The sequence below is a fragment of the Photinus pyralis genome, unplaced genomic scaffold (assembly GCF_008802855.1).
Source record: "Photinus pyralis isolate 1611_PpyrPB1 unplaced genomic scaffold, Ppyr1.3 Ppyr1.4_LG1, whole genome shotgun sequence".
Taxonomy (NCBI): Eukaryota; Metazoa; Arthropoda; class Insecta; order Coleoptera; family Lampyridae; genus Photinus; species Photinus pyralis.
In genome coordinates, this window is record NW_022170249.1 from 18841564 (window position 1) to 18865959 (window position 24396).

Consider the following 24396-nt stretch of genomic DNA (forward strand, 5'->3'; position numbering starts at 1 on the left):
TTTTCCATATCTTTCTAATTGACGCTCGTCAAGAATGACCCTGTATATTGTTTATCAAGGACAAGAAGTGAGTTTTCGCTGACAAGTCGGAGATTTTAGGTCCAAGACGCCGAGTACGGAAATTCCGACGAGTCAGCGGGTCTCATTCGTCCGTGGTATACACCTAATTTTTTTAAAATTAGTATGCTGGAATTTCTTGTATATAAACGGCTAGTCAACACAGGCATAGAAATCAAACGAGGCAGAGAAGTGGAAAGGAGGCAGAGAAGTATTCTGCTTCTCTGCCCCTAGCAACGAAACGATACTTCGTTGTTTGAATATGATCAGCGAAATGTCACATTTGACGTAGGTAAGTATAAAAAAAAAGAAATTTGTTCTATTCCCTCCAAATGTATTCTGAATTCCTTTACTTCTAAGGACCGTTAAATTGGGTCCCTAAATGCGGAACTTCGTCTCCATATAATAGCTTCGTATGTCTTAAAATCCGTGATCCTAGTGGTACACAAAGGATTTCGGGATTTGAAAGCTCGTCGTACGATTTCAATGTTCCTTTCTCATCTCCAAGCTAATCCAAGAAATTTCTTACGATTCAGAGGATTGTAAGAGATTTCCGAGAATCTCAAGAAATTTCTTTCGTAAAGAAAATCTTTGGTGTACGAAATTTCAATACTGGTTTAGGTACTACTTTGGAGAACAGCATTATACCTGTGTAAGTGTATAATCAATGTAAATACTTTTGTCATAAATGATAACAGTGATAATTCATGTGCGCACACCATCTTACACTCAAACTTCATTACCAGAAAGTACAGGTTTCTTCTAGTACGTAGGTAGGTTAGGTAGTTCTCTTTTAGAATTTACAGTTCCCTTATGTTTATAGTTTACGTTTACTATATACAGTTTTCTTTTGGAAATGACAGATTCCTGTTAGTAGCTGCAGTTCTTTTGAGTAAATTACAGTTGCCTTATAAAATATAGTTTCCTTTCAAAAATTACAGTTTCTCATTAAAAATATCGTTCTCTATTGGAACATACAATTTTCTTTCCGAAACTTCAGTTTCCTGATATTAAATGTTTCCCCACATTTTTACAACCTAAGTAAAGATATTGCCACTGATCAATGGGTGATATAATGATTGTATTTATCAGTTTCTAACTTAGTCCAGTATGCAGAGCTGTCAGAAGGGCCGATTCCTGCAAAAGGTGGTGTAAACGATTTTATTGTTTTAAATGGTCCATTAGGGTCCAAATAACATGTATTTGAAGAGTGCACACAAATTTTTTCCCGGCACAACTTTTGGCAGCCAAAAAACCTCAAAATTAATGTTCGGACTATTTCAGTTTTTCGCTTAAAACTAGAAAACGGCCCATATTTCATGAATAACACTTCTTTAGTAAATTAAAGAAAACAAATATCTGCGGCGATAAGAAAAACAAACAAAATCGGCCCAATAGAAAAATGTTTACAAGCAATTAAAAAACGCCCCTTTTTTCCAACTTTTCTAAAAAAACTGAGTTAACAAAATAACAGACGCTCTGCGCCACTTTCAAATCTCTGTAACAGTCACCTCGAACTAGGTAGTGCAAACAGGACTTCTACGCTATGGGAAGGGAATTGAACAAAACGAAGAGTTTTGTGTATAAGACAGGAAAAAATCAAACCAGCATTGGACAAAAAAAACCTGGTATAAACATAGACAAAAAGTACAGGTGAAAATGCAAGCAGCACATGTTAAAGTCGATCATCTCACAAACAGACCCACATACCTAACAGAAGAAAAGTTAATTAGAGCTCCCTTCTCTCTCATATTGCTTACGCATGGTCCGCCAGCGGGCACAAGATGCAGTGATGAATTGGAAAAAAACCTGCCTTAGGAAAAAACTAGCAAAAGCCGTCTAAGTTTTTTCTATTATTTTATAAAAATAGACCATACAACCAGTAGATACTAGGGATTGATTTTCTTAATTCTCTATTACTCTTCATAAAAAAATAATGTACATATTGATTGAAATATGAACAACACAATCACAAATATCCAAGTACACTTATAAAATATGATTGTTTAAAAAAAATCACTGGTGATTTGTTGAAAGCACAGCCTCCAATGATGACGGTAGTTTTAACTCAGACGATATAAGACTCTACGCTGACATCGATGTTGAAGTTGCCCTCTACCAATCATAACATGAATCACTTTTCTAATTGCCATTTCCGGATATTGTTGTTGAATAAAACTTTGTATTACTGCCTCTTGGGTTACCTGTGTACCGATGGCAAATCTCTTTTTTAATTGTTTCTCAATGCGCACTAGCATCTCATGTTCGTGCTCACTTGTAAATCCTTCCGCTCCTAAAACAACCTTTTTAGATGACGTCTTTAGTTAATCGCACCAAGTATACCTATAAGACTTCCACTCATAGCCGCGTCTAAAGTGGATACCTGAAACAAGCGTAGTGCCTCATCTACGTGAGATTTAGTTGCGAAAGGCAATAACTGCATTTTAGCCAAACTCTCCGACATACGAATGATGGCTTCCAACTGTCGGACCGTAATTGGGATAACGTTTTTTTTTTCAATTTCACGTTCGTGCTGACTAGCGCCCGAACGCATCTTAACGTAACTTCTTTGTAATTGGGCCGCTGCGTCTTCGCTTAGGCGCGGGCCACAACGGCTACAAATAGAGCAATTTATCACAGACTTTTTCGCAGACCATTTTGTACCTGCGGCAAAACTTAATATACTTCTTGATCAATTCTAACGATAATTCCTCTCCTCGCGGTTCTTGGTCAAATTGGTCGGCATTTAGGTGAACGTTCATAATATGTTTGGCGAGTATCTGTGGATAACGTAACGTTAAGCTGCTTGTAGTGGTTTATAGTACAACTTACCATGTCTCTTTCTCGGTTGTGCTCATCCTTGACAATGAAGATCATGTCAAAACGGGATAAAATAGTAGGCATAAAATCAATATTTTCTTCACCCTAAAAATTATACAAATGTAGTTAAACACATACTCATACTGTCAGATACAATGGAGGCTAGGACAATGTTGATGTATCTGAATTATTTAATTATTGATGTTTTTGTTTAAATAATTGTTTTGTATATTCTGTTTCGTGATTGTGAATTGGAATTGACTAGATTTATTCAGTTAGGAATTATTTGCGTAGTATTTGTATAAGTTTACCCCATGTTTTTCTCCGGTTATTGCGATAAGAACTGTTATCGCTGCGTACGCTAATTAATGTTCAAGGTAATGACGTGATTTCGCCGGTTGGAAAACACAGGTGCAGTTTGATTTTTCGAAGGCGCGCATTATTTTGTTAAGGAAGGGGAACGGAAGTGAGGAAAGGGGAATTTTTCAGGACCTTGTGCAATCAAGGTCAAGTTTGTTGACATCAGGACCAACTTCAAAATTCCAAACACTAAAGATTGAAGACTCATTCGAGGGAAAATAGAGGAAAATGACAGTGGAAACTCCAAGACAGATCCAAATTGAAGATGTCGAGGAACTTGAAGGACCGTGCAGTAAGTGGAACCTGAGAGTGCTACACGATGATAGCTTATGAAGCTGAACCTTTTACAGACGCCGAAGCCATTGAAACTTCTCAAGGCAAAAATTGAAAAGTGACAATTAGTGAGGAGGTAAATGCGCTCAATGAAAATCACATTTGGGACCTAGTTCCTAGGCCGGTTGATAAGTAGGTAAGTGACTGTCGGTGGGCGTCGAAGGTCAAGTACAACGTGAAGGGATTGATTTCACTGAAACTTCAGCTCTACCATGAGATGGAACCCTGTGCGTTCTCTGGTGAGTGTGTGTGTGCAAGTGAAAGACTCAAAATGATTCCATTTTACGTCAAAAGTGGTTGCCTTTATGGAGAGGTCGATGTTGAACTCTTCATGAGCCAACCAGAAGGTAACGATGATGGAACTGACAGGGTTCAAACTCCTACATGATAATAATAATAATAGTAGTAATATATAATTCGTGTTGTTATACAGTACACATTGTACTTACACATGTCAAGGTTGTATTGGAGTGAAGTTAAAAACAGGTTACAATTCAAATTAAAGTTTACAGTTTAAAAACTCATCGTAAGAATAAAAGGAGTGAGATATCAACAGTTGCTTGATGACTAGTTTAAATTGGTGTAGTGGTAAAAACCATATTTTTGGGGGCAGTTTATTGTAAAATTTGTGAGACTTAATATTTTGTGATAACTTTAACCAAAAATGATCTGTTATAAGGTTATTGTTGTCTCTTGTTTCATAATGGTGTAGATCTTTATGTTTTGTGTACTGAGCCTTCGACCATTTAAACCTGGACTGCTAGCGTCGTATAATATTTAATATAAAAATTGAAGCCAACATCTGCAGCGCCATCACTGGGTGACTAAAATGAGAACTAATAAATCTGAGGCGCTAAATATGAAATTTGAAAAGGACAAGTATATCCCATTGAACTATATACTCTGTAACTGGAACGGCATCGAGCGCCAAAATCGCGTGCCGCAATGATTTTAGGCAACCAGCATAACGTAGGTATTCTCATCCTCGTCTGGCACGTTGTTTTGTATTGCATATGTAGGACCGATCACACGTATTTGGTTAAAAATTCAGATAAGTAAATCATGGTGGCTCGACGCATTCCATTTGCTTATTAACGTAAAATAAAGTTATAAACATTGGTTGTGTTCGTTTGTAACGTACCCAATTACATAATATATTAGCAAGGAGGTACCTAATATATTACAATTGGAGTCGAAATAAAGGTAAATTTAAAAAAGCACTTTTTTTAGAATAAAATGAGTTTAAGAATCATGGTTACTCTAAGAGCAAAAATTCAATTTACTCGTAGTGGTCACCGCATTGCCATTAGAAGGAAACGAATTGACACTATGCTGGTCTTATGGAACGTTTGTTTCTCGTACACGACTGGAATTTGTCCAACAGCCCGATGGATCCTTTGTTTTCGGAACTACCTTGACACATCCAACGTAACTACCAAATACACCAGTTGTAAGTGTTGGTTGTGCCATCGGCAGTATCGAAGAATTCAGGACAAATACCCATTGGAACATCCACAGTGAGCGGCTTGAGTAATGCATAAGTGCAAATTTCGTTGTTGAGCAGCGAAAGGTTTCTGGTGCATCTAACTACGGTAATTGGACCAGAGCATTGAATAAGGACCAGAGGGTTTATAAGGCATTGCGCTACTTATATAACCCAGTTTTGTCCCAAGATGAAACGTACGCTGTTATGTGAGGTCAGAATTACACCTGCTACAAAAGGTCTCCCATATTTTTCGGAACTTGTCCCAGAAAAACTCAAGACCTGCAAATCCTTTGGAATATTTCGTAGGGAAATAAAAAAGTTTGTAACTATGTGGATGGATATGGATGAAGAAAATGCAAACCGTGATATTTTCTACTCTACCTTTTGTGGTACCTATAACTGTTTGATATGTGTATGCTTTTATATTTTATCTTTACACTTTGACGCCTCCTAATGTACGTTCATTGTGGCCAAAGGAATCGGTAATAAATAAAAAAATCAATCCTTAAAGGTATTTTTCGCCCCATTAGTGAGCAGTCTCAATAATAACGTTGAGTGAAAAATTAAATAATAAGGAACTTCATATTCAAATTAGTAAGTCAAAACGGCTTTATAGGTTTTGGCGGCGTTAACGCTTTTCTTCATATGATGCTCTCTAGCGAGTGGAATGCTCTATTGAATTAGTATTAAAGAGTGCGAAAGAAGAATTATCATTCATAAGGACAGTATAAATGAGTGTGTACATTAGTAAAGAAATCTGAGCGGTGCAAATGCCGTCATGCGCAAAAATATTAAATGCGCCCGTCGAGGTTGAAAAATGTTATCAAAACGTACCCATGAAATTGAATATTTGAATTTTTGTTATGAAAATGATTGCACGTATATGCAACACAATTGATGACCATTTTTGCCAATCTCTTAATAACTTATTTTAGACAAAAATAAGCAAAATGTAAGACGTAGTATAAACCAACCCATAAGCGCACGTGAGAGAAACAAGGTAAGGGATACCTACCTCTACCCATCTCTCTCTCACAAAAATTCGCCACGGCCCCTGGCAATGGCTGATTTATGGGCGATGGCGTTCCAGTTACAGAGTATATAGTTCAATGGTATATCCACACAAAATATTTATAAGATAACTGTTTAACTTTATACCTGATGAATTAATTTATATAATAAATAAATTTGAAGTAGATATAATTTTTGGATAATAATACCAATAGATCGTGGAATAAGCTTTTATTTAACAAATGTACATGCTTATTGCAGCGTCTAACCAATCTCCAGGATAACGGGTAGTACATGACGGTGAGGGTGTTACACAACGATTAAGGTCCATATTTTGATGATCAGGAAAAGTGTTTAGGTACATTTTGATCTACTGTCATATCTTCAACTTGTTCTCTTGGTCGGAGAGACTATCGACATTTTCATTTGATGGATTCGGAAAAATTGAAGGAACTGAATTAGCCTTTTACTTATGCGAAAAACGTTTCTGTTTTAATGTCCTTGTTTTTAAGGTTATAAACTGCATCACATTCATCACATTTTTTTACCAAACAACTTCAGAGTCTCATTTTTAATTAATTATATAAAAGTAACACAACTAACTAACCCAAAACTACATACAATCGCTATAAAACGCCCAAATTAAATCTCGTAAGATTGACGTGTGTCAAATTTCGTTTCACAAATCGCACAACTGCTCTGTGATGGCGCTGTAGATGTTGGCTCTTAGACCATATAGTACATGGACTGCTAATTGTAATTAAAATATAGTCAAGGACATCGCCTGGGTATGTGCGTTTCAGGGTAAACGAGTCTGTCCGAAATTGTCCGTTGAGACACGATTTGGGGCTGTCAACCTATAAATTCACAAACGTCAATTAATTAATCACCTAGATAAGCCAAAAAAAGCAAACCTATTCTTATTTGTGGCAGTATAGAAGATAATCAAGAGTATCGTACTACGCGGTTGCCATAAAAGCTACTCTTTACGCGATCCGAGTGGTGTTCATACGACTTTAGTTTACCCTGAGATTCACATACCCACGACTACAGTGCCCTCTATCCGTGACCACCCATTTTGTATTGAAAGCATAGGGCTAATAGCAGTCCATGTACTATATGGTCTAAGTGTTGGCTTCACTGTGCTAGCAATCCAGTTATTTTTTCATCCAAGTACTGAGCTATGTTTTTTTTATGGAATGGAATGGAATGATAGAATAAGACGTTCACTGATTTTTAGCGCATATTTTAGTTTGTGTTTTGTTCGTCCGTCTGTCCGGACCCACTTCTGCTGTTTTAAACTACACTTAGGGAAATTTTACTAGCGTCCTAGAATTTTTTACCATTAAATTTCGCTGTCTTAAGAGTGTAGAAATTAATTTTATTTTTCATGGTATTCTAATCAAAGGTCTCACCAAAAGGGACTGTTTTCTAACCTCTTAGAAAAAAGAATGTGGGTGATTAATTTTATCCTTCATGGTATTCTAATGAAAGGTCTCAACCAAAGGAATTAATTTCTACCAATAAGTCCTCCTCCTTGACCCCTTATCGTGATTGGATATAATTTCTTATATCTCAAGAATAGGTTGTCAAAGGGAGGTACTCACAAAAGGCGATTGAACCGTCTGGAACAAATATATCCATTGGTGATGTCAAAACATGCGCTATATTTGTACATACAATTTATACTTGTTTGAGTAAATGTGACCTTACTCAAAGTGAAAATAATCCCTGTTTCTTTGTGAACTCCAGGACAATGTTGATGAGGACACTTCAGTGGATGATGGCCTGGTCAGCAGGAATGACAAACATTTGCAAAAATTGATTGCTGTGCCCAATGATACTTTCCAGGTACATACAAATTGGTAATGCAAAATTTTATTTAGGATTGAAAATTCAAAAATTGGCGATGGTTCAATTTTTATTTCTCAGGAAACCTACACTCGTAAAATTCTTGAGCGGTTTAGAATGTTGAGTTGTAATCGCATATTGAAGAAGGTGCTTGCGAAGATCTTAAACGACAGGAATTGAAACCAAAGTTCCATACCGCGAAGCAATTGGGTCGCTTCTATTCCTAGTTGTAGCTTCAAGACCGGACATTTGTTTTGCAATCGGATTTCTTTCAAGAAACATGGATTTTCCTACGGTAAAGGAATGGGCAATGGTGAAACGACTCTTGAAGTACATAAAAGGAACTCAGAACTACGGAATTTTGTACAAGCATCGTGATGATGATGCTGAAGCATTTCTGTGATGTGGATTACAGCGGGGACCGCCGCCGCTTATTAAGAAAAAAATAGTTCAACTCATAAGCAGTCTCTAAAGGTTGGGTTTCGTTGTGGCGTCCTGCATTCGCGGGCCAACGAAACGTCGAACTGTCATTCATTGCTATAATTGGCTACTGAAAAATGTGAAAATGATTTCATTGGCGTGGATAGTCTGGAAAGGCAGCGGCCGCCGTCGACGGCCACGTCTCCACTGCTCAAAAGCACGTCAGGACGCGAACGTCAACAACACTATGAGCACGAACTTATAAATTAAGATGGACTGCTAATGGTAAATTGACAAATGACATCTACATGGGGGCAGCCATGATGTGCACTCACTTGGCGCGAAATTCAAATCAACTAATAATTTCTAAATAAATTACTGTGACACATGTCATTTTCCAAGGCTGCAATAGTCTCAAAACTTGAGCACTAGGAAAATTCCCCTAGAAAATAACTAAAAAGTGCACATCATGGCCGCGCCCATGCTATGGCCATTTCTACCGCTATGCAACTGTTTGATCAGCAGTCCATCTTAATTTATAAGTTCGTGACTATGAGTCTAGACGTGGCCGTGAAAGCTGGACATCGTAATGAAATTCTACCAGATGAAATGCCACAGGATCTTGGGCTTTATTATTTCCATAAATCTCTATAATTCTTTGACTCTCTATGTTGATGATGTTACCAATCAATAGCAAAAAAAGAATTAAAAAAATTTACCTTTGTTTCATCCCATCTTCCAAAGATACTGTTTGCAGCAGCCAGTACCGAGCATCGCGAATTTAAGGTAGTTGTAATGCCAGCCTTGGCAATGGAAATCGTTTGCTGTTCCATAGCCTCATGAATGGCAACTCTATCGTCTTCCCTCATTTTATCAAACTCATCAATACACACAACGCCACCATCAGCAAGAACCATTGCGCCCCCTTCCATTACAAAGTTACGCTAAAGTAACCGTTTAAAGCAACGCGGAAAACATGACGAAACATACCGAATTGGGATCTCGCATTACGGAAGCTGTTAAACCGGCGGCGGAACTTCCCTTGCCGGACGTGTAAACTCCAATCGGCGAAACGCGTTCGACAAATTTCAGTAATTGAGACTTTGCAGTGCCAGGATCGCCCAAAAGTAAGACGTTAATGTCACCACGTCGTATCAAGCCGTCGGGCAGTTTTTTTCGTGAACCTTACAAAGTAAACAACAAAGTAATGTGAAACACACACAAAACGCAATTATACATACCTCCGAATAACAAACACGTAATAGCTTTCTTTATGTCTGTCATTCCATAGATGGAAGGTGCAATACTTTTTGCTAACCGTTCATAAATGTTCGGTGATGCGGCCATCCTTCTAAACAAATCTTCTTCTTCTGCGGTAACAATATTGCAAGTTTTCCTGAGCGCGTTATTACTCGTTGCTCCTTCGCCATCTATTTGTATCCCTATAACTCGCATGTACGGAACACGGACTCCAGTGGTCTCCTTTTCGCGACCTTTCTGCAATTACGAAGACGTCAAGTACAACTTTAATGAGAGGTCTATATTACCTTTGAAAACTGTTTAACTTTTTTAATCGAATACACCCCTAGGATATGGACACGATTGCCTGGGACGACTTTGTCACATAAATAGCGATCAGCATAAAGGGTCAAATGTCGAGGAATCTCCCCTTGCGGTATCTCATCAGGTAACTCTTGTAATTTAAGTATTTGAAAATCAACACAGTTGCATTTGTCAGGTATAATAAAGTACGGATCCAATGGGCATTGCGCTCTCCCCGCTTGTTCACTACATCAGAAAGTACTCTATTTGTTGATTATCATTAATTATACACTTTGGTACAAAAAATATCAAGTATGTGGTCATTTTCCATTTAGAACTGTCAGATCTTTTGTTTTTAAATATACGTACTGAAAGGGAAGGTCGAGTTTATACTGATTTTCCGTTATTTTATTGTAAAATGTATTTCGCCTTAATGAACCTTTGGATTTAAAGAAAATCTTGTTTCAAAAAGAGGCTTTTACAAAAAAATAAATGGTATTCGTCACAATATGAATATTCCTAAAAATATACAGGGTGGTGACTTGCATAACGCATCATAGGGATTTCAATGTAAAATTCATAACATGCGATTATTGGCTCCCCAAATTATTTTAGACCAAAAATGTATTAAGGTTTTTTGTAGAAAAAATTTTTTTTACGTCATTCAACCATATTAGTTTTCAATTTTATAGACGGAAAATTGAAAAAATAAAAGACCCATCTTTTTCAATAATCTGTGATGCCATGGCATTTTATAATACAAAAACTAAGCCAATATCCGTCAAGACATGGAATGTCTGCTATAAAACAAATTAAATTTTATCAAAAAGTATTCTATTTAGAACAGCGAATTCAACATAAAGAAAGACCGAATTACTAAAAACGATTTCCTAATATAACAATTTACAATAAATGTTCCGAATAAGTCACCATTATCTGCAAGACAGTAACCAAGTCGATCATAAAATCCATTTCGAACTGCTGCTAATTGATAACTGGATATCTTTTTGTTTTAGAAAATTCCATGGCATCGCAGATTATTGAGAAAGATGCGGGTTTTATTTTTCCAATTTTCCGTCTTTCTTATGCAAAAAATTGAAAACTAATGCGGTTGATTGGCGTAAAAAAATTTTTCTACAAAAAACATTAATACATTTTTGCTCTAAAATAATTTGGGGAGCCAATAATCGCATGTTATGAATTTTACATTGAAATCCCTATGATGTGTTACGCCACCCTGTATACCTACCGTGTATCACAAGATGAACGCACCCTAGGCAAACAACAAGGTATTTTTTCGCAAAGGATCCCCTAGGCTTTTGAAACAACAATAAAAACATTTTACTGTATAAAACGCAATATTGCAAATAATATTTAATATAAATATAATATGCGATACATCAAAATTTAGGAAATGTTACGCTCGTTTAAAAAACTCTAAAATATATTATGTATAGGGTGGTCCGTATGAAAAAATATAGTTTAGAGTCTTATAAGAAAAACAAAACACCCTGTATAAAAACTGTGTATCGCAATGCATGTTACATAAAAAAGTGCTCTGAGAAAGATTTTGCCAAAATCAATTATTTTTAATAATAAGAAAGTTATGGGGCATTAAGGAAATCGACTAAATTCGAGATGCTGCTCTTGTTCATTGCACAGCAGATCCAGTGTAAATTGTATCAGCATTTGGAAATGTTCGACTATTCATTACAAAACAAGAATAAGATTTCCCAGATACTTACGTATGGCACTTGCGCGGCATTAAATATCCTTCTAATCCAGGCTTAATAAGCAAATTTGGTACAATATTTTGACAAGAACGACACTGTATCGTAATTTTTGTAGCTTTCGCCTTAACGCCTGAAGTAGTAACTATAATTCCCGGTATTTTTACCAAATGTGATACAACGTCAGACTGCAACATTTACCTTACAATGGCCATTGAAACAAAGCAGATCTCTTACTTTAAGCGCTCTTAAATTAGACGGATTTGCATCAGACGTGAGCATTATTTGTATCTCCTCCACATTCTCTTCGCCCTCCGGTCTTGGACTTGTCAACTCGTCTGCAACCTCTTTTGCGGCCTCTTCGAAGATGGGAAGATGTTCGGTTGGTTGTTTAAGTATTTTATCGGCCAATGTTTCGTTAAAGCTACCCAAGTCTTCCAAATTCACCTCCAAATAGTAATTTTGCATGTTGTAATTGCGTTTCAATGTATCTCTGTCAAGTAATATGTATATAGAATTCTTGCTCTAATTTTATGAGTTATTGGTTACCTGTATGTGTAATTAAAATTGTCAGTATGAAATTCTCTGAGAAAGCTTTTAAATTTCTTTTTGATACCCTGTAGATTAGTTTGAACATCGTTCTGGTTATCTTCGGGGGCGAAATTATCGCTGAAGAAGATTCCAGCATTGTCAAACCCCTCCATTCTTCTTTTTACGTGCACAAAGAGCAAAAATACCAAGACAGAACAGATAATTTCAAAGACAAAGCACCGCGACCGTATTACAATTTACAAATTCTTACAACGTATAACCTCTAAAAGTTGCTTGTTGCCAGAAACCGCGGGAAGCACATAACAGCGTTGCCAAATGTCAAACAACGAAAAATTTCTTATTGCCATGTCTCTTAAAAAACCCACTACACACAGAATGTAAATTAAAAGTAGCCCGTGAGATATGGTGGAAATTAAAAGCATCGAGAACGTTCGACGACATCGACAGTGCTCCGGACTGATATCCGATATGATCATTGAATCTGTTCCGTCTATCTTACGCTTTAGCTGCTAAATGAATTGCCCTCCCTTGCCTCATCAGACAATATAGTTACAAGCCGCAACTGGTAAATATTACTGCCAAGAAAAGAAGATTTCATGGCTCCGTTTTTTGTTTATTAAAGAAAGAGAATTTCGACAAAATGCCTGTTCAGACTGGCAAGAAAAGTGTCGTGTGAGTTCTTCCGCGAGTTCTGTCAAATGAACTCGCAATCGCAATGCTATTTAACCAGTAGTGTCCGAAGGTAAAAAACGCGCGAGTTTTCTTGCTAGTCTAAAGGCACCTTTAGAACCGTGAGGGCAGGGTCTAAGGGTTGAGCCCAAGTCAACAGCTCAGTCTAAAATATTTATACGTACAGGGAGTTCCTAAATATGATGTAAATGAAGTTTATATAAACATATAGGTCCGTAAACGATTCGTACCATTCTACAGTGTTACAAGGTCCACTCAAACAGACATTCCAATTTTTGATTTGGTGCCCTGGTTCGAAGTTATATTGGTGTTCTTTTGTTTTTCGAAAGGTCGTCTGTTTTAAGGACCTTATTTTAAGGACTATTGAAAAAAAAAAGTTTTTAAACTATATTTCAACTCTCTAAAACATTTGTATTTATAATTATTTTTTATTTTTTCAAATAATCAAAGACCGATCAAAAATTCCAAAAAAACAATTTTTTATAACCTCCCCATCGATTTTTGAAAGTAAAACATTTATAAACTCCTTACACTATCTACTACCAAATTTATCCTAAATATTTTTTTCAATCTATCGTACGAATGGTGGCCATTATGGAAATCGAAATTGAAAAAAAATTGAAAAAATTTTTAGGACAAATGCAGTACATAGATGGTGTAGGGATTTTATAACTGGCTTTGAAAAATCGATGGGGTGGTTATCAAAAAAGTTTTTTTTTTTATTTTTGATCAGTCACATCCTTTCGAAATGTTAATTAGGATTAAACCTATGATGATCACTAAAATTGTAGCTAAAAACCCTACTAGGGTCCTATACCTATACCATTGATTAGGTACCTATACACACATCAATGTCTATACTTAGATACTTCAGAATTTATATGCGACGGTACAAGTGAACAAGTACAAATTATGCACAATCCTTGTGCAGGTAAAACGCATTTTTTTAAACACCCCTACGAAATTTGTTCCATAAATAAGAAAGTTGGCACTGCACATCCTACACAAAACCAAATTTGGAAAACGGCGCTACATTTGCCTTTATTTCAAGTGGCTATGTATCCAATTTCATTTAAATCTCTCCATGAATAAGAAAGTTAGCACTGCGCATGCGCAAAACCAAATTTTGAAACTGGTGTTAAATTTTCTTTTATTCCAAGTGGCTATGTATCAAATTTCATTTAAATGCCCAATGGTTATATTTCTTCCAAACGTCCCAATCGCCCTTTGTAGGTATTTTCCTTTGACAATTCACTCTTAAGATATAAGGAATTATAACCAATTACGACAAGGGATCGAGGAGGAAGACTATGGTTAGTATAAATTAATTCCTTTCGTTGAGACCTTTCATTAGAGTACCATATGAAGGATAAAACTAATTCCACTCCCTCCTCCCTTTCCCCTCCACCCCGTACTTTGATAAGAGGACATAAAGAAGTGCAGTAGTTTGTAGAAAACTGTTCCTTTCGTTGAGACCTTTAATTAGAATACAATGAGAGATAAAATTAATGTTTAACTCAGACCCCGTCGCTCACTTATCTCGAAAAAGAGTCGCACGAGAAAGTTGTGGTTTGTACAAACCAATTTATTTCGATGAAACCTTTCATTAGAATACCATGTGTTAACCCCCCCCCCATTTTCTAAAGTTTAACTTGGTACCACTAAAGGCATGCGTATGCACAATCTGATATCAATTGGTTGTCGTATGTAAAAGTTAAGTATAGGCTACCTACTGCAAACAATTCCAGGACTCTATAACTCTGTTTTTAAACTAAGAGGAGTAAATTGAAAAGTCTGATTTACATCCGAAAAAGTTACTAAATTTAGTAACTTTTGGGCAATTGTTTTAAGTATGATACATACGTACACATGTGCATTATGGGTTGCCTACTACATAAGGCATACATTATAAAAAAATGCAGTGTTGATCATTTTTATGGCTTTTTAATACACTTTACCCTACACAATTTGGTTGACAAGAAATTTTAATTATTATGTAGACATAAATGCAATCATTTTATAAAATCAAAAGGTGCTAGCTACAATATATTGTAAAGTTACAGCATTTTCAGGAATTTTCACTAAGAAAGATGCAAACCATTCTTCAGACACTTCCGCATTCATTTCTTCGTGATAATGGATGTTTTTCTTCCTTCAAAAAGTAGTAGACCCTCGTTTACGAAACTGTTTTCAGAGCCAACATGTAAAATAATGAGACGTTTCCCTTTTCCAGAAGGATTTTTTAAACCGGTAGACAATCCTTCCTCAAACGCTTGTCGTCGAGTACGAACGTTATCATCAGCCCACACTGTTTTGTATGGCCTTCATTTAACCATGTTTCATCTAAGTAATATATGACTCGTCCTTGGTTCCTATATTGTTTAATAGATTTTAAATGCTTTCGTCTCCATCTTATTATGTCGTCACGTTCAAGTAGATGAAGGACACATTCTTCACGACTATTGATTTTGTCCAACGTGGGAAGTTCATTGAGGTAGAAAAAGTTGTGAATAATTTGACGAACTGATGATTTTATGCTTTCGTCAAATTGCGATACCAAAGGTGGGCGACCCCCCGAACGTTTAGAAGGTGTTACAGCTCCCGTTTTCTTATACTCCTTTATTGTTCGGTCAACCGTGGATTTTGCAATTCCTATATAAAAAAGTGTGTGTGTTAAATTAACATTTAATTTGTATTTCGTTTCTTACCTGCGCCTTCATCAATTTTTGCAACAATGGTAACCATCTTTGTGCCAGGGTCATCATTTAACATCTGTTTATATAAGTCGAGTATGAACTGCTTTTCTGAGATCGATAAATGCCCCAAATTAAGACGCGTACGCTTTTTTACAGGTGAAATGTTCGCTTTACTAAGTACTTGGCGTGGAAGACATATTTCGAAGTATTTGCACCAACAAAATCAAGTACAGGTACCCGGTTTAGTTCTAATAAGAACTGACTGTTTAATTGAAATTTGAACAAGAGTTAAAACACACGAAAAGGGCAAAATTAAATAAAATACTAATAACACAATTGTAAATGACACAGCGAATAACGATGTCAACTGAATTGTCAAGATCCTCAAATTGCGTCTGTGTAAAAACGGCGCCGTATAAGCCAATCACAATGCAGATTTTTCGCGGGAGCTATTTAAATCACTCCTCTTAGTTTAAAAACGGACTATAGTACCACTTAAATCTGTGCTAGTACCATTCCCCTAGTAGTTCAAAACGGTAGAAGTGGGTCCGGGCGGACGGACGGACAAAACGTAAACAATAGCACATTTTTTTTTATTCTTAAAAAATGCGCTAAATTAAAATACGGTGTTGTTGCACAAGTGGATCAAGATTGACGTGGCTACATATTCAAGGTACAATTATAGAACCTATCTTCTTTATTCAAAAATTCGAACCACGTCCATAAGCAGGTTGATTTTTTATTTAGGTACACGAAGGGAGTTTCTGTCATTCTGACAAATGTTTTAAGTAAGTGCCATTATTTCCACTTTTACGTTTTAAGCTTTCAAAGTCGACTGCAACACAGATTTTACGTATATCTGTGACTCCAAATTGCTCTACACACATTTTATCAATTGCGGATCTGAACAGTACGGATGTGTATATAAAGCGATTGCAAGTTAAATGCCTATTTGCCTATACCTACCTATAACTATTCCACTTTGCGCAACGAAGTAAACAATTTATTTTTAAAACTTCGTTCATATAAAGTTGCCCCTCTACATAATCTTTGGCATTCGACAATAAAATAAACTCGCCATAATTGAGATAAAGTACAGGAAATTTTCATTAGTTTCAATTGTATTTGTTGCATAACTCGTAAGGAACGCAGAATGGCAAGTCAAACGCAAGGAATTCAACAACTTTTGGCGGCCGAAAAAAAGGCAGCGGAAAAAGTTAGCGAAGCCAGAAAACGTAAGTAGGTATATATATTTATACATCGATTATTTTTAGTATGTAGTGCGGTTTTGTTATGTTCGGTAAAAGATCGGAAGTATTTGAACGATTTTATTGATTACCTAACGCTTATTACATCTCTTCTATAGGTAAAACGAAAAGAATCAAACAAGCGCGGGAAGAGGCAACTGCAGAAATAGAGAAATATCGGCAAGAGAGGGAAAAGCAATATAAAGAATTTGAACATAAACATCTGGGATCCAAAGAAGACATCGCGGCCAGGATCGACAAAAATACACAGGTCCATTTTGAACAGATTGCAAGTGATGTTCAGAACAATAAAGAACAGGTAGGTAATTCAGCTTTTCCCAATAATATTCACGTTTGGTAAAAACTGTGAAATACAGGGGTCGGTTAAGTTGGCCTCCCCCATTAAACATTTCGTTATGATATTACCATGTAATAATGCGCTCGATATGCGCTCAAACGCGCCGCTGAAAGTAATTTTTGCGCTGTTAAAGTTTTTGAGATATTTTGAAAAACATTTGGGGGGGTTCAAGTTCAAGCAGCCCCCCCCCCATTATGCAATTTGGTATATCTGATGATTCCAAATTGTGCCTGTAGTTATGCGCTAAACTGCGCCACTGGATTAACATTTTGCATCACTACCGTATGACCATAACGAAAGACAGAAGGTGGGTGGGGCTAAATTGATGGTTTTAAAAAAGTGCACTTTCTTAAACATTCTTAGTGCTATATGTTCCCGTTTAGTTATGCGCTCAAATGCGCCGCTGAAAGTAACTTTTGCGCTGTTATAGTTTTTGAGATAAAACATTTGGGAGGGTTCAAGTTCACGCAGCCCCCCCCCCACCCCATTACGCAATTTGGTATATCTGATGGTTTTGTTGTTTACTATACGTTATTCATCACTGCATCAAATTCAAATTCCGACAACGGCGGCACCTTACATGTGCTAATCACGAAGTGTTTAATTTATGGAGCGACAACAATGGAACGTTTGCATTTACCTCTTACCTTACCTGCTTTACTTTAATCCCTATCTTCTTCCTGTTAGTCACGTCCAGTAAAGTACTGGCATTTTTACTTTCAGGCGCCGCATGCTAATCTTGAGTATGATCAAAGAGTACCATAGCACCTACTCTTTGGTATGATTTATGAATAGCTATACCATATACCTATGGGCCGCTATAGTGAATTATGTCATAAGGTTATAAGGTAATAGTGTGCGTATTACAGGTGAGTAATCGATGCAGAGTGCCAGAATTCTACGTAGGTACCCGTAATACGCAAATTACAACCAAATTACGTAGGTACATTACTTTTACCAATTACCTCCATGAATTTCGAAATCAAAATAAGGCAAAACCGAAAACGACAATTGTGATAACATTAATGATAATTTTTCAAGGTCGTTATGAAGCCCTTTGTGCCGCAATGCTGCACATGAACGTTTGGATTTTGAATTATGCAAATTACTTCCAATACTGCGAATGCAGTATATCANTGATTCCTATAGTACCTGCCACCGTTTGGGAGCGTGTAGGTGGTGCGTAGGGGAGTATTTTGATATAGGACACTTGGGGTCGGAAATCTAAAATAAGGGTGCCAGAGCCAAATTTACCTTCTGGAATTTCACGCCTGTAGGTAGGCAACCCAACCGGCCGGCGGTGCACACGGAGCGATCTCAGGCGGCGATGTGTGGCTGACACTTGATCAGAATTTTGTTTAAACCCACGAATTCCCGTCTGCAACGACGCGTATCAAGTGAATAAACACTATGGCAATAGTATAATAATAGTTGGCTAGATGTAGGAAGTGCATTGAGAACAACGGTGGCCACGTTGAACACTTGTAAACGTTATTGCTTTTGACTGTCGTTTTCCCTCCTTCCCTCCCATGTCGCTTCCTCACGCTAACTCGCTCTTCCCTCCCATGTCGCTCCCTCGCGCTAACTCGCTCTGCATCGCTCCGCGCGAAACGTCGGTCGGTTGGGTTGCCTACATACAGGCGTGAAATTCCAGAAGATAAATTTGGTTCTGCCGCCCTTATTTTAGATTTCCGACCCCAAGTGTCCTATATCAAAATACTCCCCTAGGCACCCCCTATACGCTCCCAAACGGTGGCAGGTACTATAGGAATCACCCTGTATACACAAAATAGAAGATAGTTTTTTTATACCGATGGTGTAGAAAAAATTGTTTAGAAATGCAAATAAAACCTAAATACTAAGTGTGAAATAGAAAATCGTATGTTTATGGTTTAGTAGGAAAATATGTTTTTCTTGGTCCGACGGCATAATTAAAGCAAACGTTTTTTAATCGTTCAACGTGCACCCAGTTGGCATCGTTGGCTGCGTGATGAACTCCCCCCCCCCTCAATGTTTTTCAAAATCTCTCAAAAACTTAAACGGCGCAAAGGTTACTTTCAGCGGCGCATTTGAGCGCATAACTAAAGGGAACATATAGCACTAAGAATGTTTAAGAAAGTGCACTTTTTTAAAACCATCAATTTAGCCCCACCCACCTTTTGTCTTTCGTTATGGCCATACGGGAGTGGCGCAAAATGTTAATCCAGTGGCGCAGTTTAGCGCATAACTACAGGCATAAGTTGGCATCACCAGTAATACCGAATTGCTTAATGGGGGGGCTGCGTGAACTTGAACCCCCCCAAATGTTTTTCAAAATATCTCAAAAACTATAACAGCGCAAAAGTTAGTTTCAGCGGCGCATTTGAGCGCATAACTAAAGGGAACATATAGCACTAAGAATCTTTAAGAAAGTGCACTTTTTTAAAACCATCAATTTAGCCCCACCCACCTTCTGTCTTTCGTTATGGCCATACGGTAGTGGCGCAAAATGTTAATCCAGTGGCGCAGTTTAGCGCATAACTACAGGCACAATTTGGAATCATAAGATGTACCAAATTGCATAATGGGGGGGGCTGCGTGAACTTGAACCCCCCCAAATGTTTTTCAAAATATCTCAAAAACTTTAACAGCGCAAAAATTACTTTCAGCGGCGCGTTTGAGCGCATATCGAGCGCATTATTACATGGTAATATCATAACGAAATGTTTAATGGGGGGGGGGGGGCCAACTTAACCGACCCGAAATACAGTATTATTATACGGGGTGGTGACTATGACGAACGCACCATAGAAATTTCAATAGTAATTTTTTAATTTTCGATTATTGGCTCCCCTAATTATTTTAGAGATAAAGCCGATTTAGCTTTTTTTAGAGAAAGCTATAGTATGCATGGGTTCGTAATTTTTTTCTCTACCAAAAATTGAAATAGACTTTATCTCTAAAATAATTTGGGAAGCCAATAATCTGAAATGAAAAAAATACTATTGAAGTCACCACCCGGTATACCGGTGTCCCAACATAAATTTTAGCGCAAAATTAATTGACATAAATCCAAAAACCGGAGCACCAAAAATAATTGTGCTACAGGTTGCAACCCAAATTTTCGTTGCGACATCTTGTAGAGGTATAGCTTTGAAGAGCTGTGAAATAAGGTAAATCCCCTCGACTATCGCAAGGTGAATCTACCAGTGATTTACGATAGATGGTTTTATCCACAGCACAGAACATGTTTTATTGTTTTGTTTTATAGCGGAAGCCATACCACAATAAAACATTTTTTAGAATTTAATTAATGTCAAAAAAGCAGTAATTAACTCATCCACCTACCCATTGAACGATTAATATTGACGGAGGTCACGTTTTATTAGTGACAATGACAGGAGTCAATTACCTTCATTGTAAACCTGAGATCGTTTGTGGATGTCATCCAATAATTATGTAATAACTTTAACTTTGTGACAGATGTCGCATTAGATTGCACATTTGTTTGTTTTTATTTTATAGCAGATGAGACATTTTAATAGGTTTAAATGAGTAGACTAAAGACTGATCTCTTAAACCGTAAGGGTAGATAAAGTCAAACAAATGATTGTACAATCTAAGGACATCTGTTATACTTATTAGAAATGGAATACGGAGCACAAAATAAATTGAAGTTCAGCACAGAAAATAATATTGTTTCCATGGAAACGACGGGAGACTGAAGCTTGCTATTTTTGACGTCTAAATTAAATCCAAGAGTATATATAACGTTATATACTCTTTGATTAAATTCAGAATTTTCGGAAGTTTTATAATAATTGATATGGCTTCTGCTATAAAATAAGGTTTTCTATTATATACGACGATATACAGGGAAACTAACTAACTCGTGAAAGTTAAATTAACTAACTTATTTAAGATCGTTGAACACATGATATAATCTAAAATATTTTTTTGTTTCAGATATTGAAAGAATTGTTGGACTTGGTCTACAATATTAAGGCCGATGTCCATCCCAATTATTTCGTTGTAAATCCTCGTAAACACTAAATTGTTATTAGAGACTACTTGCGATGATCCATAGCTAGATCAATGAAAAGAATGTAAGGAGAAACTTTAGCAACACATGTATGTAACACACTAATGTTCTTGTTGTGAATGTAAGTCAAATATCACATTAAATTAACTTTATCAACTATTTTTTATTACGTATTTGTCTTCTTAAAAACATATATGCTAGTATATGCGATATGCCCTATTAAATTGTATAGTTAGGATGAATCACGCGCAGTAAATGCTACCTAAATCCTTTTCCCACTAGTCTTTCTTGTCTGCAACTCACCGCAGGACCCATTCCGCAGTCGCACATGCGCACACCTGACGTTTAAAATATGCGATATGTTTCTCTTAATTACTATTGAGTCTTTGGATACAATTTCAAAAAAATATCTCTAATAATGAGAAAGTTGACATTGCGCGATTTGCGCATGCGCAAAACTGATTTTACAATATGCAATACATGGTCGGTATACTAAACGGTTGTATCACTCGCTGCAGTTTGGAGGCGCGGAGCAAGAGGGGAACTTACCGCTTGTGACATAGTCTAGCCTGTGGTAGAGTTTTTGACGTTTCTGGCCGTCTGGCGTTTGTATCATGGCCAACGTGCGCAGATGTATTGTATGCGTCTCTCACCACATTTGCCGCGTTTTTATCACCCGCACGTTAAGAAAAATACACGTTTTGAAGCACCAGGAATCTGATTCAAACAAAATCTCAATGATGTCGGTCTGTGATCGGTTCTTCTGTACTCTCATTTCCGGGTAAACGGCTGAACCGATTGGAACCAAATTTGGTGCACATATTCATGGGCATAAAAGAGGAAAATCCTCTTCTTTGTCCTCGGTAGAAGCATTTCTTAATTTGAATGACTAGTTTCAGGCAAGGTTGTGCGCAGTTAATGTTAATTAGTTGGTGAAAAAGGTTTGCGTCAGGCGATGGGCGTATATCTAAAAAAAGTAAAGTAGTCTGATATTATAGTTGTTCTGAGAGAACCGTCGGGGAAATCGAAGTTGGTCAAACACGTAAATTAGCGCAGATGTATTTTATTTTTTCCAAGAGGATGCGCTTTGAACCGCCAGCGAAGTTGACCCAACCTCCTGTAAATTAGCGCAGGGTGAGATTTGTTTTGAAAAAACAATTCGTACATTACAGTGATATACAGGGTGTTGGTAAATTCGATGTAGATATTTTGAGGTGTGATTGAGGGTGCAAATACAAGCATTTTGACATAAGGAACCCGTGTCTGGAAACGCAAGCATTCGGCGCCTATTGCGCCTGAGATTTAACGCCCCTGAATTTTTTCGTGTGGGGTCACATGAAAAATAGTGTTCGAAACAATCTGCCCGCACCCTCCGGACCATTCCAGTAGTTTTCGAAAAAGTGAGACAGTCCATCGCTCGTCGCTGTACGGCGTGTATTCATGTGGGGGGAAGAAATTTTGAGCAATTCTTGTAACGCCTGCTATTAAATGCTTCTTTTGTTTCGTTTCTTTGAAAAAATGTCATTGCTGATCATTTTGAATTTTACTTCGCACCCTCAATCACACCTCAAAATATATACATCGAATTTACTAACACCCTGTAGGGTTAATTTAACTACCTGTTAATTAGCGCAGGGTAGTTTTATATATTGGTCTGACGGTCTAACACCCTATAATAATCGAGAACGTATACTATTTGCGGAAAAATTTCGTGCGCTTACGTTTGCGAGGTTACGTGTATAACAAATACGTAAAGCTTCACCAGGGAAATTCAAGTTTTGATGACCCTCAAATTCAAGCGCTAATTTACAACTTAGAAACTATTACGATAAATACGAACAATAGCGGTACTTTTAGACACACAAAATTAAAACTGGGGGAGAGAATACAGGTGGTTGTAATGTGAAAAGTAGGTAGATAAAAAATCTTATTGACCGTGACGAAATGTGAATTTATTTATAACAACTATTAGTCTAAAAAAACAGGTAATATTTCAAAACCAACAGCTTGTTATTTTAAAAATTTGTCTCTTTTACGTGTAATCTGAATAATTTTCTGGCCCTTCGCTAAAAAAGTCACTACTTTTAAAGCCATCTTTATCAACACAATACCATTTTTCATTGGCAAGGTACTGCTCCGGTCTGTAATTACCATTTGGCATACATACCAAGTACTGAGTAGAACCGATGCTTTCATACATTTTTGAATCACGAGCACGATCTACAAATAAAATAAAACTCGAAGCAATTGCGCAAGTTGGATAACAGTTGCCACCATAGATTGGTCCAGCGCCTCGTATAGAAATGGAGCAAGACGCAACCTATGGTGGCAATAATTACGTATAGGTAACGCTCATACAACAATTCACGTTTTGGATATTTGAATGAATCGCTGCTTTGTAGCTGCCAAGCCAATATTTGTATTATCTTTCCATTTACAGTACCTAAACCCTAAAAGAGCCAGGAAATAAAGAAGGCATGTTGAAAAACATCTTACTCTGCGCCAATTCTTTGGTAATTACCGTAATTACCGTCATCATCGCACATTACGTGCGGAAAGTTCAAGTACTTCGTTCCGTGCAAATTAAATTCGTGTAAAAGATTTTCTTGCGCCCATTCCTTACTTTCGCATTGTCTTGTGTAACTGTGACCAACATCGGCCTTGGAATCATCGGAGTAGAATGGATAACTCCCTACTCACAACAAGGTAAAAGATTCATCACTGAAGAAGGAACGACTTTCGAAGTAATTTTACCAATTTTATTTTGAACACACCAACAATGGCCATCATCGCATTGGAGGGGCTCGTATAGTTGCCCATATGGAGTCGCAATGTAATGTTGTGTACCTATAGACGCGATGCTTGTTTTCGTATCTCCACCTTTCTTCGACTACATGCTACAAATAATCGATTATTCTTTTCGTACTGGAAATGTCTATAGTTGGATACCACAAGTCATATTTTCAGATTTATCCATAAAAGCCTGTCCAAATATTCTATTTCCTACTGCATCATAGCAAAAACATCTGTAAGTACCTAGGTAATAAGTAAATAAAATTAACATTATAATTGTACGTAAAAAAATGTTGGCGCGGCTTACCGTCCGCTAGTAGCCTCCCGTTTACATTGTTTGGGAGCCCAAGTCCCATCGTCTAAACATAAAGGTTTCCATGCGTCTTTCCATGGATTAGTTGGGTGATTTATTCGCGTAATGCACGAGTC

The 24396-nt window shown here is 37.1% G+C and overlaps 2 protein-coding genes and 2 pseudogenes across 4 annotated transcripts; 1 reads left to right on the forward strand and 3 right to left on the reverse strand.

Annotated features, from left to right (window-relative positions):
• Positions 1-1904: 1904 nt before the first annotated feature.
• On the reverse strand, positions 1905-12459 carry LOC116159021 (DNA replication licensing factor Mcm5-like). Its single transcript, XM_031471914.1, has 11 exons — positions 12160-12459; positions 11848-12103; positions 11626-11798; positions 9886-10126; positions 9580-9835; positions 9329-9522; positions 9058-9282; positions 2890-2982; positions 2722-2837; positions 2401-2672; positions 1905-2350 (listed from the first exon to the last, which is right to left on the reverse strand). Exons 1-11 carry the CDS (start codon positions 12312-12314, stop codon positions 2121-2123), a joined length of 2211 nt encoding a protein of 736 aa, XP_031327774.1. The 5' UTR covers positions 12315-12459; the 3' UTR covers positions 1905-2120.
• Positions 12460-14776: 2317 nt separating this feature from the next.
• Positions 14777-15759, reverse strand: LOC116178746 (annotated as a pseudogene).
• A 304-nt stretch (positions 15760-16063) lies between these two features.
• LOC116160516 (V-type proton ATPase subunit G-like) lies at positions 16064-21333 on the forward strand. Of its 3 annotated transcripts, XM_031473728.1 has the most exons (5): positions 16065-16221; positions 16296-16336; positions 16693-16783; positions 16915-17114; positions 21099-21333. In XM_031473728.1, the coding sequence occupies exons 3-5, from the start codon at positions 16702-16704 to the stop codon at positions 21183-21185; spliced, it is 369 nt and encodes a 122-aa protein (XP_031329588.1). In that variant the 5' UTR covers positions 16065-16221; positions 16296-16336; positions 16693-16701; the 3' UTR covers positions 21186-21333. The 3 variants fall into 3 exon arrangements, with proteins under 3 accessions (XP_031329587.1, XP_031329589.1, XP_031329588.1); XM_031473727.1 differs by lacking the exon at positions 16296-16336 and having other exon boundaries at positions 16064-16221; XM_031473729.1 differs by lacking the exon at positions 16296-16336 and having other exon boundaries at positions 16064-16221; positions 16701-16783.
• A 1849-nt stretch (positions 21334-23182) lies between these two features.
• Positions 23183-24396, reverse strand: LOC116178827 (annotated as a pseudogene).

Coding starts and splice junctions, on each gene's coding strand:
- LOC116160516 (XM_031473727.1), top strand. CDS start 16,702: ATGGCAAGTCAAACGCAAGGAATTCAACAACTTTTGGCGGCCGAAAAA. Junction 16,784..16,914: donor AGTTAGCGAAGCCAGAAAAC/GTAAGTAGGTAT, acceptor TCTCTTCTATAG/GTAAAACGAAAAGAATCAAA. Junction 17,115..21,098: donor TTCAGAACAATAAAGAACAG/GTAGGTAATTCA, acceptor TTTTTGTTTCAG/ATATTGAAAGAATTGTTGGA.
- LOC116159021 (XM_031471914.1), bottom strand. CDS start 12,314: ATGGAGGGGTTTGACAATGCTGGAATCTTCTTCAGCGATAATTTCGCC. Junction 10,127..11,625: donor ATGCCGCGCAAGTGCCATAC/GTAAGTATCTGG, acceptor TTTCTGATGTAG/TGAACAAGCGGGGAGAGCGC. Junction 2,351..2,400: donor TATGAGTGGAAGTCTTATAG/GTATACTTGGTG, acceptor AGGTTGTTTTAG/GAGCGGAAGGATTTACAAGT.